The 16,711-nt window shown below is 37.8% G+C and overlaps 2 protein-coding genes across 4 annotated transcripts; one reads left to right on the forward strand and one right to left on the reverse strand.

Moving 5' to 3' along the window:
* Positions 1-1,986: 1,986 nt before the first annotated feature.
* On the forward strand, positions 1,987-13,479 carry LOC113691364 (phospholipid-transporting ATPase 1). Of its 2 annotated transcripts, XR_003448689.2 has the most exons (9): positions 1,987-2,506; positions 2,633-5,157; positions 6,059-6,413; positions 8,193-8,979; positions 9,173-9,296; positions 9,624-9,843; positions 10,484-10,942; positions 11,041-11,336; positions 12,813-13,479. XR_003448689.2 is itself a non-coding variant. In XM_027209470.2 (8 exons), the coding sequence occupies exons 2-8, from the start codon at positions 3,315-3,317 to the stop codon at positions 11,240-11,242; spliced, it is 3,990 nt and encodes a 1,329-aa protein (XP_027065271.1). In that variant the 5' UTR covers positions 1,987-2,506; positions 2,633-3,314; the 3' UTR covers positions 11,243-11,859. The 2 variants fall into 2 exon arrangements, 1 of the variants encoding a protein (XP_027065271.1); XM_027209470.2 differs by lacking the exon at positions 12,813-13,479 and having other exon boundaries at positions 11,041-11,859.
* Positions 13,480-14,140: 661 nt separating this feature from the next.
* LOC113691374 (uncharacterized) lies at positions 14,141-15,653 on the reverse strand. Of its 2 annotated transcripts, none has more exons than XM_072051806.1 (2): positions 15,303-15,653; positions 14,141-15,032 (listed from the first exon to the last, which is right to left on the reverse strand). In XM_072051806.1, exons 1-2 carry the CDS (start codon positions 15,621-15,623, stop codon positions 14,439-14,441), a joined length of 915 nt encoding a protein of 304 aa, XP_071907907.1. In that variant the 5' UTR covers positions 15,624-15,653; the 3' UTR covers positions 14,141-14,438. The 2 variants fall into 2 exon arrangements, with proteins under 2 accessions (XP_071907907.1, XP_027065290.1); XM_027209489.2 differs by having other exon boundaries at positions 14,141-15,026; positions 15,303-15,652.
* Between the last annotated feature and the right edge of the window lie 1,058 nt (positions 15,654-16,711).

Raw genomic sequence — 16,711 nt, forward strand, 5'->3', positions numbered from 1 at the left:
ATGATAATTATGTATTTTCACAAACTATTAATCCCTGAGAGATAGTGGTTAAAAATAATAATGTTAAGGATCAACGTACAAGTCGCTCCAAAATTTAAAAAGTGTTTAATCTGTTAACCCTTTAATTTATATTATATCTGGAAATTTTAAAAGAGTTTAGTGCTATTAATCCTTCGAAGTATAACTGGCCATAAAATTTAAAAGTGGGTGATGCAATGACCTATAGTTTAATTTAATTTATTGAACAAAACATTTGTTTTATCGTCCAATGATAACTTTGAATTTGTCCTTTTTTTGTCAATTTTTTAAAACTTGATCTTATAATATATACGTGAATGATGCTACTAGTTATTTGTAGCAACAATTATTCAAAATGTTTATCACATTTCATCAGATGAAATTTTTTATAATTTATTTTTAAAATATTAATTTTATATCTCTTACAAAATTAAATTAGCAAAATTTGGTTTCAGTACAAGTTCTCGATAACTTTTGAATTTGAAATCACCACGTAACCCATATGTAGTCATTTTTTAATGCAAAAATACTAGATCTCGTTGTTTTAGTGGAAAAAATGAGAATGAGTTGGATTCGATCCCAAATCAAGGTGATCTTGTATAATTTTTAGGGGTAAAGATGAATGTGGATCGAGTCATTTGTTTAATTACAAATATAATATAATCTTTTTACTCCTAACGAACTATAACTATGCGTGGGTGACATGATGAATTCAAGATGAAAAATGATTGAAAATTTAGGTTGGAATTAAATTTTACCAACTTAATTTTATAAGGGATCTAAAGTTATCATTTTAAAAAAATGAAGGACAAAAAAATTTATTTGACAAAATATAAGGCATATTTTGAACGATTTTCTCTTACTAGTACTACTACGCAATTGTTTGTAATTCTTACTGGAAACTTTTTTTTTTGAATTATTATTACATTACCCCTTTTGACTATATCACTACTATCAATTTATCCCATAACATTATCTTTTAGTCACTTTACTTTCATAGATAATTTAACTCAACATGTTAACAAATTTTAAATAACAATATACTTTTATTTTATAGCATTACTATCTTGATATTATCGTTTGATCCTTTTAAATTAGAGTGATACAACCACTTTACTCTATAACATTATTTTTAAGTGTTTTATCATCATTAAACTAACTAGTATGATCAAAATTTTTTAAGTGGATTTACCTTCTTTTTTTTTATATATAATTAAAAGTAAAAATGTTAGAATGGTTATTCTTCATTTTTCTTTCACTCTAAGAGTTCAAAAAATATAAAAAATAAAAGAATTTTCTCTAATTTCTTTTTTCACACTTATTAATATTATGAAAAGAAAATGAGATAGAAAGTTAGATTTTGCAAAGAAAAAAAATAACGAAAAATCAAGTATTAGTGTATTACTTTATTGTCATCGAAATCAGAATTGGAATTAGGAGGTAAACAAAAAAATAAAAATATTGAATTCTTTCTTATTTATATTTTTTTAAAAAGAATTGAGATCTCTTTCTCTCTCTTTATCTCTCTCCTATCTTTTTATTTTTTTAATATTAATAAGATTGTCAAGAAGAAAAAAATTAATATTTTAACTTTTTTCCTTAATAATAAAAATGCAAAAAATTGCTCTAAATTTTTATATTATTTTTATTATACAAAGAGGAGTGTACTTTATTTTAAAATTTGCTAAATTAGTTTAATGGTAGGATAAATTATCTAAAAAATAACTCTAAGGGGTAAACTGATAATACGTTTATGAGGATAAATTGATAATAATCTAAGAATTAAATATGTCTTTTCAATTGAATTGATAAATTTTATTAAGTTTGATCATTAGTCTTGAGTGATTAAAAATTGATATTCAAGGGAAAATTAGCACCAAATAATAAGGGAATAAAATGATAATAACTCTTTTCGGTTAAAATGAAAACTGAAAATGGGAAAATGGACTCGTGGGAGGCATCGGGGTGGGGGAGTCGGTGGCAGTGCACCATCAAAGTAACAAAACAAGCTCCAAGGTGGGACGGAGGGAGGGAGAGAAAATCATCCTGAGTCTTTGATACGGAGCGGTGGGTTGTCTTTCTAATTTTTTGGGATCGATCGGACGGCCAGATCTGACCTTTTTGTTTGCTTGGCCTTCCCCTTCTGCTTCTTCTTCTTCTTGTTGTTCCTCCTCCTCTGCTGCTGCACCAATTTATGGTTTACCCAACCCAAACACCCTCTTTCTCTCCATCTCTTATTCAATCTCCACCATTACACCTACATTAATTCCTATCATCCGACCTACGCCGTTAACGCTTCATCCAGATCCACAATTCCCAGATTCCGCCTTTCTCTGCTCTCTCCCAACCCAACAAAACCCTCCATCTTTTCACGTCCCAAAGTTTGCCCCCCCACCCTTCCCTCTCTCTTTGTTTTTCTCCTTTTTTTTGTCCGATTAGATGTTTTGGCAGGGCTCTCATGATTCGCATTCTCCATAATTCATATTTGGTATCATCATCTTCTTCTTCTCAATTCTCATTCATCTGTATTGTTGGGGTTATTCCTTATTTGTACAACGGTTATATACTCTCTTCTTTTTCATTTAATTTCTTCTGTCTCTTTCTTGTTTTGCAGTTTTGGTATTTGCAGTTTAGAAAAGCGCCAAGCAGGAGGAGGTTTGTTTTTCGCTTGTGGACTTTCAGCTTCTGTTTGATCTCCCATTTTTCTCGACTTTCGAGTTTTTTCTGTCTTTCCCTGCCTCTGCCTTTGCTGCTAAACACCCACCTCCCTTTTGCCAGAATACCAACCACCACACTCTAAGGAATACCACAACAGCCGAGAGGTCAGCTCATTGTATTTCTTCCCCTTGTAACCTACCTCCTTTTCCGGGGTGCTTCAGTATCTGCTGCTTGTCCACAACAAACCTCATTTCTTTTATTGAAATTTTAGGAATAAAACAAGATTTTTTTTTTCGATTTCCTTGACTTTTTGTGCGAGCAAGTTTATATATGTGATTTGAAAACCGGGGGAAAAATAAAAGCAATGGTTCATTGAGCATGAATATGTTGGTTTCTCCCTTGCGTACTTTTTGTCCTTGCTTCTTTAAGTCAAATGTGGACAGTATCTTGGACGGAAAGTCCATCCCCAATAATGGGTGTCCTCCGGGATTTTTGTACCAAATGGCGGGGTAGTGTGTAGAACACACGTATTGGGCAGTCAATTTTGTAGCTAATCTCTGCTCTAAATCTTCTGCTATATTAATGTGTTGTTTTAGTTTTATCATATCCGATGTGTCTCTGTTGGATGACTATTATTTATGACTTCGGGCAAACCATTGCTATCTTCATCTGAGCCACCTGACCTTTATTCTCATCCTCACCTCCTTAAACGTCATACTACCTCATCACCACCTTCCTCAGCAGCAGCAGCTTTTGACGACCCACCTCAACATACCAGTAGTATTACCACTCTGTACACTTTGAAGGAGGACGAGTTGGACTCCAATTTTTCCCCACTTAGACAGATAGGTTTTCCTGACGAATCTGTTCGACATCCTGCTGCCACAAAGGGGAAGGGGTTCCGTTCCGCTGAGCTTCGGTTCCACAGGGAATTTCAACTGGAATGTCCTTGGAGAGAGAGGAAACGCCTGGTTTCGTGGGGTGGAGCCATGGATGCTCACCATGATATCGCTTCCTTTGAAGTTTCTTCAGTGCAATCCCAGGTGGCTTCATCTCAGTCAACTTCTACCAGAGCCACCCAACTTGACTTGTCTAGGGCTTCATCTCGGGTTCAGGATAAGTTGAATAAATCTCAGAGGAGTAGACACAAGAGCATGCCGTTGGAAGATAACTTAATGCACCACGATAACCCTAGATTGATCCACATTAATGATCCAAAGAAGACTAACCATAAATTTGAGTTCTCTGGGAATGAGATTCGAACCAGCAAGTATACAATTTTAAACTTTCTGCCTAAGAATCTCTTTATTCAGTTTCACCGTGTTGCCTATTTATACTTCCTTGCCATTGCCGCACTGAACCAGCTTCCGCCTCTTGCTGTTTTTGGGAGAACAGTCTCTCTTTTTCCTCTGCTTTTTGTGCTTTCTGTAACAGCTATAAAAGATGGTTATGAGGATTGGCGAAGGCATAGGTCAGACAGGAATGAAAATAACCGGGAGGCTCTAGTGCTTCAAGCGAGTGAATTCCAACGTAAGAGATGGAAAAATATGCAGGCTGGTGAGGTTGTGAAGATCTGTGCTGATGAGAGCATTCCTTGTGATGTGGTGCTGCTTGGGACCAGTGATCCAAGTGGAATTGCTTATATACAGACAATGAACTTGGACGGGGAGTCAAACCTGAAGACCCGGTATGCTAGGCAAGAAACAAGTAAGTTAGTTCTTGAAGGGACTACCATTTCTGGGGTTATTAGATGCGAACAACCTAACAGGAATATATATGAGTTCACAGCCAACATGGAGATAAAGGGCCAAAGGTTCCCACTAACCCAATCAAACATCATTTTGCGTGGCTGTCAGCTGAAGAACACAGAATGGGCAATTGGCGTGGTGGTTTATGCCGGACAGGAGACTAAAGCTATGCTAAACAGTGCTTCATCTCCATCTAAAAGGAGTAGATTGGAGACCTACATGAATCGAGAAACTTTTTGGTTGTCTGTTTTCCTCTTAACCATGTGCCTGGTTGTTGGAATAGGGATGGGTCTGTGGCTTAAACGCCATAAGAATCAGCTTGATACATTACCTTATTACAGGAGGACTTACTTTCCAAATGGAAAATCTCCTGGCAGGCCATACAAATTTTATGGGATTCCGATGGAGGCCTTCTTCTCCTTTTTGAGTTCTATAATAGTTTTCCAGATAATGATACCCATATCTCTCTACATCACCATGGAGCTGGTTCGGTTAGGACAGTCATATTTCATGATTGGAGACAGGCATATGTATGATAATAGCTCCGGTTCAAGGTTCCAGTGCAGATCCTTAAATATTAATGAGGATTTAGGTCAAATCCGCTATGTATTTTCTGATAAGACAGGAACACTTACTGAAAACAGGATGGAATTCAGAAGAGCGAGTGTTTGCGGGAAAAGTTATGGCAGGTCCCTTTCGATGACTGGGACATTGGAGGACACCGATATAGGAGGTATAACTAATACATGTGATTTATGTTCTGAATACATACTCAAGTTTGTTGAACTTTTTCTAATTGTTATGTCATTCTCCTTTTTTTTTTGGCCAAGATAGTATGTGAATACATGTTTTGAATTCATAGAAATTTAATTATTCATAGTGCTTTATGATCAATATGTTAATTTTTCTGTGAAAAGGGTACTTTCAATATGAATTTGACCTGAACGATTGAGTCCTGGAGCAATCGGATTAGGAGGTAGCATGCCTGATAATGATAAGTGGCGTAATGAATACTAGACTTGCACTTATAGGAGCTATTGCCTTCGTTTGGACCTTTTTGAATATTCTTTAAACTTGATTTGTGAAATCTTCTGTGTATGACTTAATGAAATTTACACCTCTATGTTTTTTCCCTGATTGCTATAGTAATGCTTTGTGGAAATTTATGTGCTGTGTGGAGCTTCTCTTTTGCTTGGAGAAGCCATATATGCTTAGTTTTTGCTATTTGCTAAATGACAACTAATATTCAGTATTACGCAGGGGAATAAGGGTCTAGCTTACATGCCATGGTAAATGGATATCATAGTTTAACCTTATAATTTACCTTGTTCAGTTGTCTTCATTTAATTGCTTGTAATGGGGCTTGCTAAAATCTCTATGTCATATGGAACTTTGCAACCTTCTTGATGTATAACTTATAAAATTTGCTTGGGATCCTTTCTCTATCATCTTTGGGCTGACCAGTAGTTTTGCTGCTACGGAAAGGAGGCTCACCTGACTTGCAGCTTATTCTGTGGTTCTTTCGGGGATCAGAAAAATTTAATCATTATGTTTGAACAGAATTTTATTTCAGTAGTGTGTGCTTAATGCTGTCTCTAAATGATTGTATATTTTATTTCAATGAACTTGTGCAGGGGAACGAAAGTCAGCCCTCCTGGGCCGAAGAAGATGGAAGCTTAAATCAGAAATTACTGCTGATTTTGAACTACTGGAATTGTTGCATAAAGAACTGTCAAGTGAGGAAAGAGCATTTGCGCATGAGTTTTTTCTGACACTGTCAGCATGTAACACTGTGATTCCTATTCTTGCTCGTAGTCCATCTTCAAGTGAAGCAGAAAGTGACTGTTGTGACAATGTTGTGACCATTGATTATCAGGGTGAGTCACCTGATGAACAAGCCTTGGTTGCTGCTGCTTCTGCTTATGGTTATACTCTTTTCGAGAGGACATCTGGGCATATTGTGATTGATGTGAATGGTGAGAAACTAAGGTAGAGGACTTGCTCAAATCAGGTTTCTTCTTTTACCTGTTTTTATAATGGTGACCATTTCTGCCCCAGAAAATTATTTGTTAATATGTTTGGTCTTATGTTGCCTTTTAAAAGAATGTTGAAGATTAAAAGAACGAGGGTCTTTGCTCTGAACATGCCATACACTGTCTTAAAACTCTAATTTGATTGGTGTTTGTGGTGTTGCCAAATACTCTCACCCCCTTGCTACTTTGCGTATTCATTTATGCTGTATTTTCAGAGCTAATTAATTTTTTTGATCATTTGTAGTCTCTGCCATATTTTAGGTATTTGAATTACGCCTGTCTGATATAGTTTCATTTGTTAATGATGGTCTGCATTCTTCAAGGGTTCTAAATTCATAAGATGAAAAGTAGATGGTGAGATGTAAAATGGAGGAAATGGTTAATCTCTATGCATATTGAGGGTAAATTGGATTGGATGACTGGGAAAACATGAATGGTCTTAGGTTTTGTTGACAATATGAATTAAGATGCAATATTGAACCCTCCTAAATTGTGTGGCAGGCAAAAAAAAAAATTTGTTGTTTTCTCTCTGCCTTGCTTATTTTTCTAGTTGATTGTTCCCTTGCTCTGAGCTGCAGATTTAATTGCACTGAAGTGATGCTTCTTTCACTTAGCAAGGTGGAGAAAATTTGAACTTGTTACACTTTCAAACTTTCAAGTTAAGCTCAACATGGTGTGTTGTGAATTTGACTTTCGTAACATAGATTTGTGACTCCTGGTCAGAAGTTCATCATAATTGCCGTTTCTCTGGCTCGGTGTTGCTATCTTCAAACTGGACCTCTAATTCTATTAAGCCATCTTCAGCTGGGCATAAAATTTTTCCCATCTGAAGAAGGATTTCGTTGTGGTGACATGTCACTCATACCTAAGAAGAATGACCTCACACTCATCAATAGGGCCTATTATCAGTTGCTTTTAGCTTTTTTATGCTGATTATGAATTATTTGATTTCTGACATGTGTGTATTTGTCTTTGGTAACGTAGATGTGTGATTTGCAGTCAGAATTTTATCATAATTACCTTTCTCTGTCTAGGTGTTGCTACCTTCTAACTGGACCTCCAATGCTAATAAATCATTTTTGAGTTGGGTTTAAATTCATTTCCATGACCTCGCATTTGCAAATATGGCCTGTTGTTGGTTGCTTTCAGCATTTTACGCTGATTATGAATTATTGATTGCTGAAAATGTGTTGAAAAAAAATTGAAAGCATTTTTTTCCTTCTAGGTGTTTTTAAAAAGCTAAAAGCTGTGATTAAACCTCAAGGCCTGCTTTGCATAATCGGCTTATAATAAATGAGAAGTCAAAAGTAAAGAAGACCATCTCAAAAAGCTTCTAGCTTTAAAGAAAATTACAATGAGCTGATTATAAGCACCCCAGTATAGGCAGATGGCAAATTAGCCCTGCCAAGTACCAATCTCTTTCTGAAAAGTGGGGTTATTTGGGCTCTCTAGATGCCACCTTCGATGTTAAACTGTCATTGACTGTTGGTATTAAGAACATAAATAGATGGAATGCGCTATTGCACTTGGGTTACCAAGATTAAGTCTCTATTACCCAAACCTTGTCCAATTATAGATGTCAACTACCCCTGGCTTCTTTTCTATTTATGCGTATTGTGGTCTTTTTCTACAACTACTGTGTTTCTTTTTTGCCTTTTTATTTTTTGGCCTTTACATTTAGGTTAATCTTGTTTTTGTAGCTTAGCCTATCTTATAATGTCCATGGATAGTGCAGGTTGGATGTTCTGGGTTTGCATGAGTTTGACAGTGTGCGTAAAAGAATGTCTGTGGTTATCAGATTTCCAAATAATGATGTCAAGGTATTGGTGAAAGGGGCTGATACGTCGATGTTCAGCATCTTAAGGAAAGATGCTGCAACAGATGATCATAGAAGACATGCAACTCAGAGTCATTTGACTGAATATTCATCTGAAGGTTTACGTACCCTCGTAGTTGCTTCCAGGAATCTTACAAGCGAAGAGCTTAAGGAGTGGCAATGCATGTACCAAGATGCTAGCACATCGTTGACTGACAGAACTATAAAGCTGCGTCAGACAGCATCACTTATTGAATGCCACTTAACTCTTCTTGGTGCCACAGCTATTGAGGACAAGCTACAAGAAGGTGTTCCGGAAGCTATCGAGTCTCTGCGACAGGCTGGAATAAAAGTGTGGGTACTTACTGGAGATAAGCAAGAGACTGCAATTTCGATCGGTCTTTCTTGTAAGCTATTGACGGCAGAAATGCAACAGATTATAATAAATGGAAATTCTGAAAATGAATGCAGAAAACTCTTGTTTGATGCAAAGGCCAAATATGTTTTGAAGTATCGCAATAACCAGGATTTGAAATGGACAAGAGATGCAGAAAGAGACTACCTTGAGATTCCTGTTGATATAAAGTTTCCGAACTCTCCCCAGCAGCACGGTGGACTGGAAGAAGGATCTTTACACGCATCTTTAGCTCTCATAATTGATGGGAGTAGCCTGGTATACATATTGGAGAAGGATCTGGAATCTGAGGTATGAATTCTTCTTGATCTTTTTAAAGATTTAATGTGATATTTTCAGTTCTGTGCAAAGTTTTGACCATGTTGTATTTTTAGTGTTTATTTTCAGATTTCCTTGAGTTCTATGGACAGTTTCATGAGTCGGAGATTTGCTTACTACTCTCATAATGCTATCTTACTTGGTATTGTTGCTAATGTTTCTACAGTTATTCGACATTGCAACTGCATGTAGGGTTGTGCTATGCTGTCGTGTTGCACCTCTGCAAAAGGCTGGGATAGTTGACCTAATTAAGAGTCGGACTGATGATATGACTCTTGCAATAGGTGATGGTGAGTTGATTATTTAAGATAATTTCTTTTTTGGTTTTATTTTTGTGCCGTGGAACCGAATTATCAGTCACAGGAGATGGTGTGTTTAGTTTTTTGTTTCTACATGGGAACTGATAATTTTGCTTTGCAAGACTGAATTTAGCGATCAAGGTATTCTTAACTGCTTTTCCTGTGTGCTGTTTTAATTTAGGTTGGATAGGATAGGTTTTGTAGGAGGATAGAAAAAGGCAAGTAAAAGCTCCAAAGTCCTAGCAAGGCCTTCCAGAATAATTAAACCATTTAGGTTAATTTGCTTGTGCCTGGATCCAATTTTTCCCTTTTTGGCAGGGGCAAATGATGTTTCCATGATCCAAATGGCGGATGTTGGTGTTGGAATATGCGGTCAGGAAGGGCGTCAAGCAGTGATGGCATCAGATTTTGCTATGGGACAGTTTCGCTTTCTGCAGCGCTTGCTTTTGGTGCATGGGCATTGGAATTATCAACGGATTGGTTATTTGGTTCTCTACAACTTCTACCGAAATGCTGTTTTTGTACTCATGCTTTTCTGGTGTGTCAAGTTTCTCTTGGTTGTGTGTTGTGTTGTTCTTGTCCTTTCCATCAATATATTGAAGTCCCTGTTCAGCAATAATTTTTTTTCTTCAAAATTTTGACTATCTTAATAACTTCTGTGAAAATTGGTTACAAGCTTAAAGAGTATTTGACAGAACAAGCTTGTGAAAGCTGACCTGCTGCATATGCTTACTTTTTCCTAATTGTGGGAAAGTTTTAATTGATTTTCTGTGATGTTTTTTTACTTTTCCATTGCCAATTATTACTCACATCAATGGTGTGGATCAATCGGCTACTGTTTCTTTCCAAATAACTAATCTTTAGATTTGTTAAATGCTTTCTTATTCATTTGACTAATCTTTTCCATATGCTTTCTGATAAAAAAGGAGGAAAGGGGGCTGTGGTAGTTCGGACTAGGGTTTGGAAAATGCTAATGGAGTAGCATTATCATGATTTGTTAAATCGCTTGCTATCAGGTGTTCCCCGCACTGTGTTGACTATTTTACCGTGCGTTATGTTCTTGAGTTTCATGGTTGGAATGACTGCCATCATTTTGATTTTTCTTGATTCTTGTCTGGATGATTACTCTTGCTATACAGGACATCCTTTAGTTACCTTCATTTTACTACAATTTCCAGGTATATATTGTGCACAGCGTTTTCGACTACCTCTGCCTTGACAGACTGGAGTAGTGTGTTTTATTCTGTTATCTATACTTCTGTGCCTACAATTGTTGTTGGTATTCTTGACAAGGATCTAAGTTGTAAGACACTACTCCAGTATCCTAAACTCTACGCTGCAGGCCACAGACAGGAGAGTTACAATATGCGCCTCTTCTGGCTCACAATGATTGACACACTATGGCAGAGCCTTGTTCTTTTTTATGTGCCTTTGTTCACCTACAAGGACAGCAGTATTGACATTTGGAGTATGGGTAGCTTGTGGACTGTTGCTGTTGTTATCCTTGTTAATATTCACTTGGCAATGGATGTTCAGCGATGGGTAATATACACTCACCTTTCCGTATGGGGTTCAATACTCATCACTTATGGCTGTGTTTTGGTATTGGATTCTATACCTACATTTGCCAATTACGGGTTAGTTTATCTGCAATCTCATAGTTGCCAATTACACAACAGATAATTACATCTCTGGCATTCTATAGTCTCAGACCTTTTTGCTTGTATGTTTGCAGCACAATATACCATCTGGCAAAGTCGCCTATGTATTGGCTCTCCATTTTGCTTATAACAGTTCTCGGATTGCTTCCTCGCTTTGTTCTTAAAGTTATATATCAAACTTTCTGGCCTTCAGATATCCAGATTGCTAGAGAAGCAGAGATACTGGGAAAGAGACCTTGTTATCTTGGATCAAGGCCAGATCAAGGCTCAAGCTGACTTGTCATCTCTTGGGTCAATTAACCTTGTTTTGATAGAGCTTCTCTTCCATTTGTTGCATATGTGGCTTTACCCATGAAATTCCAGAGAAAAGGTGATGCAAGAGCAAATATCTAGTTTTGTTATAACCCTTTCTCATGGAGAACAGTATTTATGCAATTATGTCATCACTTACACGGCAAAACCTAACACTGATTAAACAACTAGTTAACTAACACAGCATTAAACATGGTGATTCCCATCTAAACTGGTCTATTATTTATGTTTTTTTAGAACTGCAGCTAGTTTGAAACCTATATATATTTATAGGATAACTTTTCTATATTGACATGAAACATGTTTCTTTTAGTTTATTATCCCTAAACCAGTGTTTAAGGTAGGCAGAGTGTGTTTGGCCATTCTTAGGCAAAGTGGTAGTACTGTTTGTAGGATTTTCCCCATTATGGGTCTGCATATGTATTTTGGGTACCCATGTATTTATTTTCATATGCTAAGACAAGCATATTTCTTTGTATTATATTATTTTCCACAACCTCAGTGATCTACTTCTTTTATTATTTAGTTTGATTTCATAGGTCCAAGATTGTATTGAATGAACAGGAATTTGGGTTTTCTCATTGCAAGTGTTTAATCAAGCATTTATATGATGGTTGGTCTATATTACTATTGCTTCCTCAGACGTTGGTGAGTGCACACCTAAGGGAGGCAGTCGTAGTCAATCATTGCCAATAAGTTCTTGGCGGATTGAAATGTTGTTATTAATTTCATTAGATTCCTCAGTTGTTTAAGATCTGAACTTTGGATGACTAGGAGTGATGCATGAAAGTATAGTTCGCTTGCATTTATTGAATCATCATGACTGGGGAAAAGGTTTCACAAAAGCAAATGTGCGCAGAATATATTTCCCTCTGGGTCCAAGTAATGGAAATGTGAACTGAAGTGGGAACTCTGCAGTCTCGTAGCAGTTGATATTGACCTTTCCCTGTTCTATCTGCATGATAAGGGTGACATTGCAAGTGATGGGAGCTCAAAAATTCCATCCACTGAGAAGGTTCCTTGGCCAAGCACAACTGAACCTATAGGACTCTTTTTGGTGATTCTGATACGCACCCCTTAGATCAATTGAATGGATTTGTTAGTGTCATTGTCGAGACAGTAGTTAGTACCTCTTTCGTCATGAATTTTTAGGAGACTCCTATTAGAAACAGCATTACTAAGCATGGAAATGTGGTGGACCAGGTCATTTAGACAAGTACTACCTTTTTATGCTAACCAACATGTGTTGTGTGTGTGTGTATATATATATATATATATATTTTTGTGTGTGTATGACTGTGCGCGTGTATGTACACGTCTGTCTTCCCTCTCTTCCCTCTTTTCAACGTTTGGAATTAGTTTACTATGTCTTATTTTTGGCACTTGTTCTGAACTTTGATGCCTGATATTAGGGATAAGTAGAGGAAATTGACCTATAGACTCTACAGAAATTGTTGCTTCCATTGCATAAGATTTGATGGGCTATCTTTTCCTACAGGAAAATCCTGATGATTTTGACTTTTGAATGTTTCAGATGAGTTGTTGGACCTGTTGCCACTTGCCAGCTCACGTAAAACCACTGCTCACATAATATGGTTATGAAAATTATAGGCTTGTTTCACACCAAAGGGATGTGCGATCGTCCAGATGAGGGCTGGGACTGGATTGGGGAGAACGCAGTTGAAAACCATGCTAATGCCTAGTTGGTGGGGCTGTTGGCTCAAGTGCGATGCAAAGCTGATTATGAGGGATCAAAATTTAGGTAATTTTCTTAAGTTGGGGCAAAGGGAAATTTACCCGGGAGGGGAGAGAGAGAGAGAGAGAGAGGTGTAGTGTACAGTAGTGTAATGTAAAATCAAAGGTTGTGTTAAATGAGCTTAGATAAACTGTTTGGGTACACTAAAGGCCGACGTTTCAATCTTAAAACAACCTAGTATAAAGAAAGAGTGCCTCTCCTAGTCAGGAGAGAATGAAGTGGGTATGTAATTGTTTGGGACTTGATGGTAAATGGTACTCTGTGGACGAGTAAGTCTAAAAGGAGATAATGAGGTGCTGACGGATCCCTTTTGCTCGAGGAGCTTACGGGTTCCAGCTCATTAAAAAAAAAATAAGCATTAGCCGATCCATTCTCCCAACAAAGCACACTGGTCAAGAAGGTTTTGGAGTTAATCTTTATCATTCGGCGATTGAAAAGGTTTTTATTGACTCTCTTTCCTTCTTCTTCTTCTTTGAAGAGGGTGCTTTTGTGTGTGTGGGGTATTTTTTTTTTTTTTTTTTTTTGGTGTGTTTTGTGGTGGGGGTGTCTTCCTATACGTTAGAAGTGGAATATTGTCGAGTTAGCAAGGGAAATGTAGCATTTGTAGGAGTAAAGCTCTACGGATACTTGTAGATGTGTAACCTGACGCTGTTATGTGTTTGTGAACTTTGTCCTCCTTTGCACATCACATGCAATCTTAAAAAGAGTCTCTGCCGAAGAAGAATCTGAAAAGGAATTTTCATAGTTTAGTTATCGTAAATGAATCTAGCGGGAAATGGGTTAAAAAAGTATGTAGTCAGGATGATTTGGGAAAAGAGGGAAAAAAAAAGCATGTGATTCCGCCAATGACTTCAATAGGAGGTGTATACCAGTGCTACATCCCCTGCCATATAATGCACATACATACGTATGGACGCACGCCCATATGGTCTCGAAAGGAAAGCGCTATTTCATTTTAGTTCAGCGAGACGTAAAAATCGGGTTCCGATCGTTTTACATCGATTTCGACGCAGCAGCGATCACAATTTCAGCGAAACGTAAATTTTGAAATATTTAATATTCTAAAAATTAAGAATAATATTCAAAAATATGTTAAACAAAAATAATAAAAAAATCAATCATATGCCTTTCCCATCCTTTCAACGATTCCGAAAATCATTCCTCGACTCTTGAATCCCTGCTTCGATGTATCTCATCTTTCAACGATCAACAGATGAGTAAATTTGAGTTTTTTGATACCTAGACTAGATAGATATTCTCCTTAATTTGGATTGACATGAAACTTTAAATCTGTATGGTTACTGCTAGTGATTATTGATACTGTAAAGAAGGCGGCTTCGCATGGATACAATACGAATACAGTCACTCAGCTGTCAGCACTAGTAGTGACTGAGTAGAGAAGTACTAGTTGTTGTTGAGTTTGGAGGATAACGATGTGGCGGGAAAGTCATGCTCGTAGAGTGCCCCAACAAGAGCCAGAGAGGAGAGCGCCAAAGGGATAGGGCCGAACATCACCCACAGGAGTAGGGGGAAGGTGATGCACAGGACCCGGTTCCCCACCACTGCCAACCTGAACCCTCTCTCCATGATGCTCCGGGTGTACTGCGGGTCCGGGGAGGAGGACAACTCCCTGTCCATCCCCAAGGCGTTCACCAAGAAGTTGGCATCGATCAAGCACCCAAGCCCCATCGCGCTGCACAAGAAGCTAGCCAACAGCAAGATGGACGCCGACCCACACTTGAGTGCAACGATCTTCCCCGATTGTAGCCCCCCCAAAAGTATACTACTACTGCTGGTGCTGGAATATTGCGGTGGCTGCGGTCCCTCGTGAAACCTCGGGCTCGGGAGGAGGTGATTTGCTCCGTCGAAGGAGTTATTGGCGAGAGCCGCCAGGCACAGGCTTATTGTAATGGTCACAATAGCCGTCAGTATAGTCGCCATTAATGTGTTTCTCAGACTTTGCACGGCCAGCATCCCCTTCTTCTCATCTCCCTGCACCTTGGAAAAGAACCCAACCCAAAAAAATAACAAAAATGAGTCCTGGCTATATATAGTACACAAGTACTACAACTTCACTCGCTAGCCAGCATTAGATAGAGCAGTAAAAAAAAAATTATGGTACTACCTCACGTAATGGTTAAATGAGCGAGTGACAAAAAAATAACTAGCAAGCACGGGATGATATGATAACTCTCTAATAATAATCCTGATGGTAGCAGTAGCAGTAGAAGTTGTTTTGGGACCATATACTAAATAGGTTTTGCTTGCCTGGTTGAGGTGTTGCAACCAAGATCTTCTTTTGATCGAGTTGAGGCCTATGGTGGCAAGACAGGGTTTACGCCTCAATCTGTGCCAGAGATAAGCGTGGTAGCCGATTGTAATGAAGAGGCTTGTGGGTACTAATATGACATCCAACAACAGTATCACTCCGGCGGCTCCCATGTGGATGTAGATGTAGATATAGATGTATTTATGTTTCTTGCAGAGGCTGACTGCAGAGGCAGCGGCCCGTCCGTGAAATGGAGAGAACGGACAGCAGAAACGTTGATTAGCCAGCCGCTTCCAGTTTCCACCACATAACACATTCATTCATTCATGGATTGATAGTTTAGTTGAATTGCTAATGCCACTTTATATGGACACCTCAAAGTCTCCAAGTGTTAGGTCACTTTCTCCTTATTATTATTATTCTTCTTTTTTAATTTCGAATCGTGGTGGTAGTTTCAAGTTTGGTTTGGTGGACATTGATTAATGGACACTCTCTACACATCGTGGAATCTGATTAAATCTGGAATTTGCTTTTTCTGATGATACGTACGTACGAGCGGACCCGCACTGCCCTCCCTGGTGCTGTGACCACTTTCCAACAGAAGAAGAAGAAGAAGGAAAAAAAACGTACCAACCCCGACCGAGTGCCAGTGTCGTGTCGTGTCATTATATATGCACTAGCCATCAGATCACACAGCACTATTGACTATTCTATGCTATCCCATGCACTGCTGCTGTTTATTTCTCAATGTGTACTGCTACTGTAACTTCACAAATTGTCCTATTACCATTTGCTACTGCTTCGTAGTATTAATTAATTACTAGTAATACTTATCACTAGCTCCTTGAGCACCACTTGGGATCCTCGGTGATATATTTTCGATGTCAATCCAATATCACTAATAGTATTGTGTCAAGTGTTATGTTATTATTTAAACTTGTGTTAAATCAAGCTAAGTTGAATTATTAGAAAATTAAAGTGTAAATAATAACAAAACACTTGGCGCAATACTATTGATGACATTGAATTGACATATAAAACATGTCATCGAGGCTTGAATACTGCAGTTGTCGTATTTCTACTGCCACCACCGCCAACCAAACGTTAGAATTGGGCAAATGGCGTGGATCCACCCTTGACTTGACTGGTATTATAAACACAAATTTTAATTATTTTTCTATATCTCACGTGCATCGCATCACAACAAACAAATATTGCGATATTATTCTAAATAATTCTCTTTCCAATAATCTCGTATCTAAACACACTCTAAGGGCAGGCACTAAAAAACCATCCTGTGACTGAATGTGGACTGTTGCTTATGTGTTATAACCCTTCAGTACGTGCCTCTGTCCAGTCAATTATTAGTCATTTGGCCCATTCAACATCAAGAATACAGATTTCTTCA

This window comes from Coffea arabica, chromosome 6c (assembly GCF_036785885.1).
Source record: "Coffea arabica cultivar ET-39 chromosome 6c, Coffea Arabica ET-39 HiFi, whole genome shotgun sequence".
Classification (NCBI taxonomy): Eukaryota; Viridiplantae; Streptophyta; class Magnoliopsida; order Gentianales; family Rubiaceae; genus Coffea; species Coffea arabica.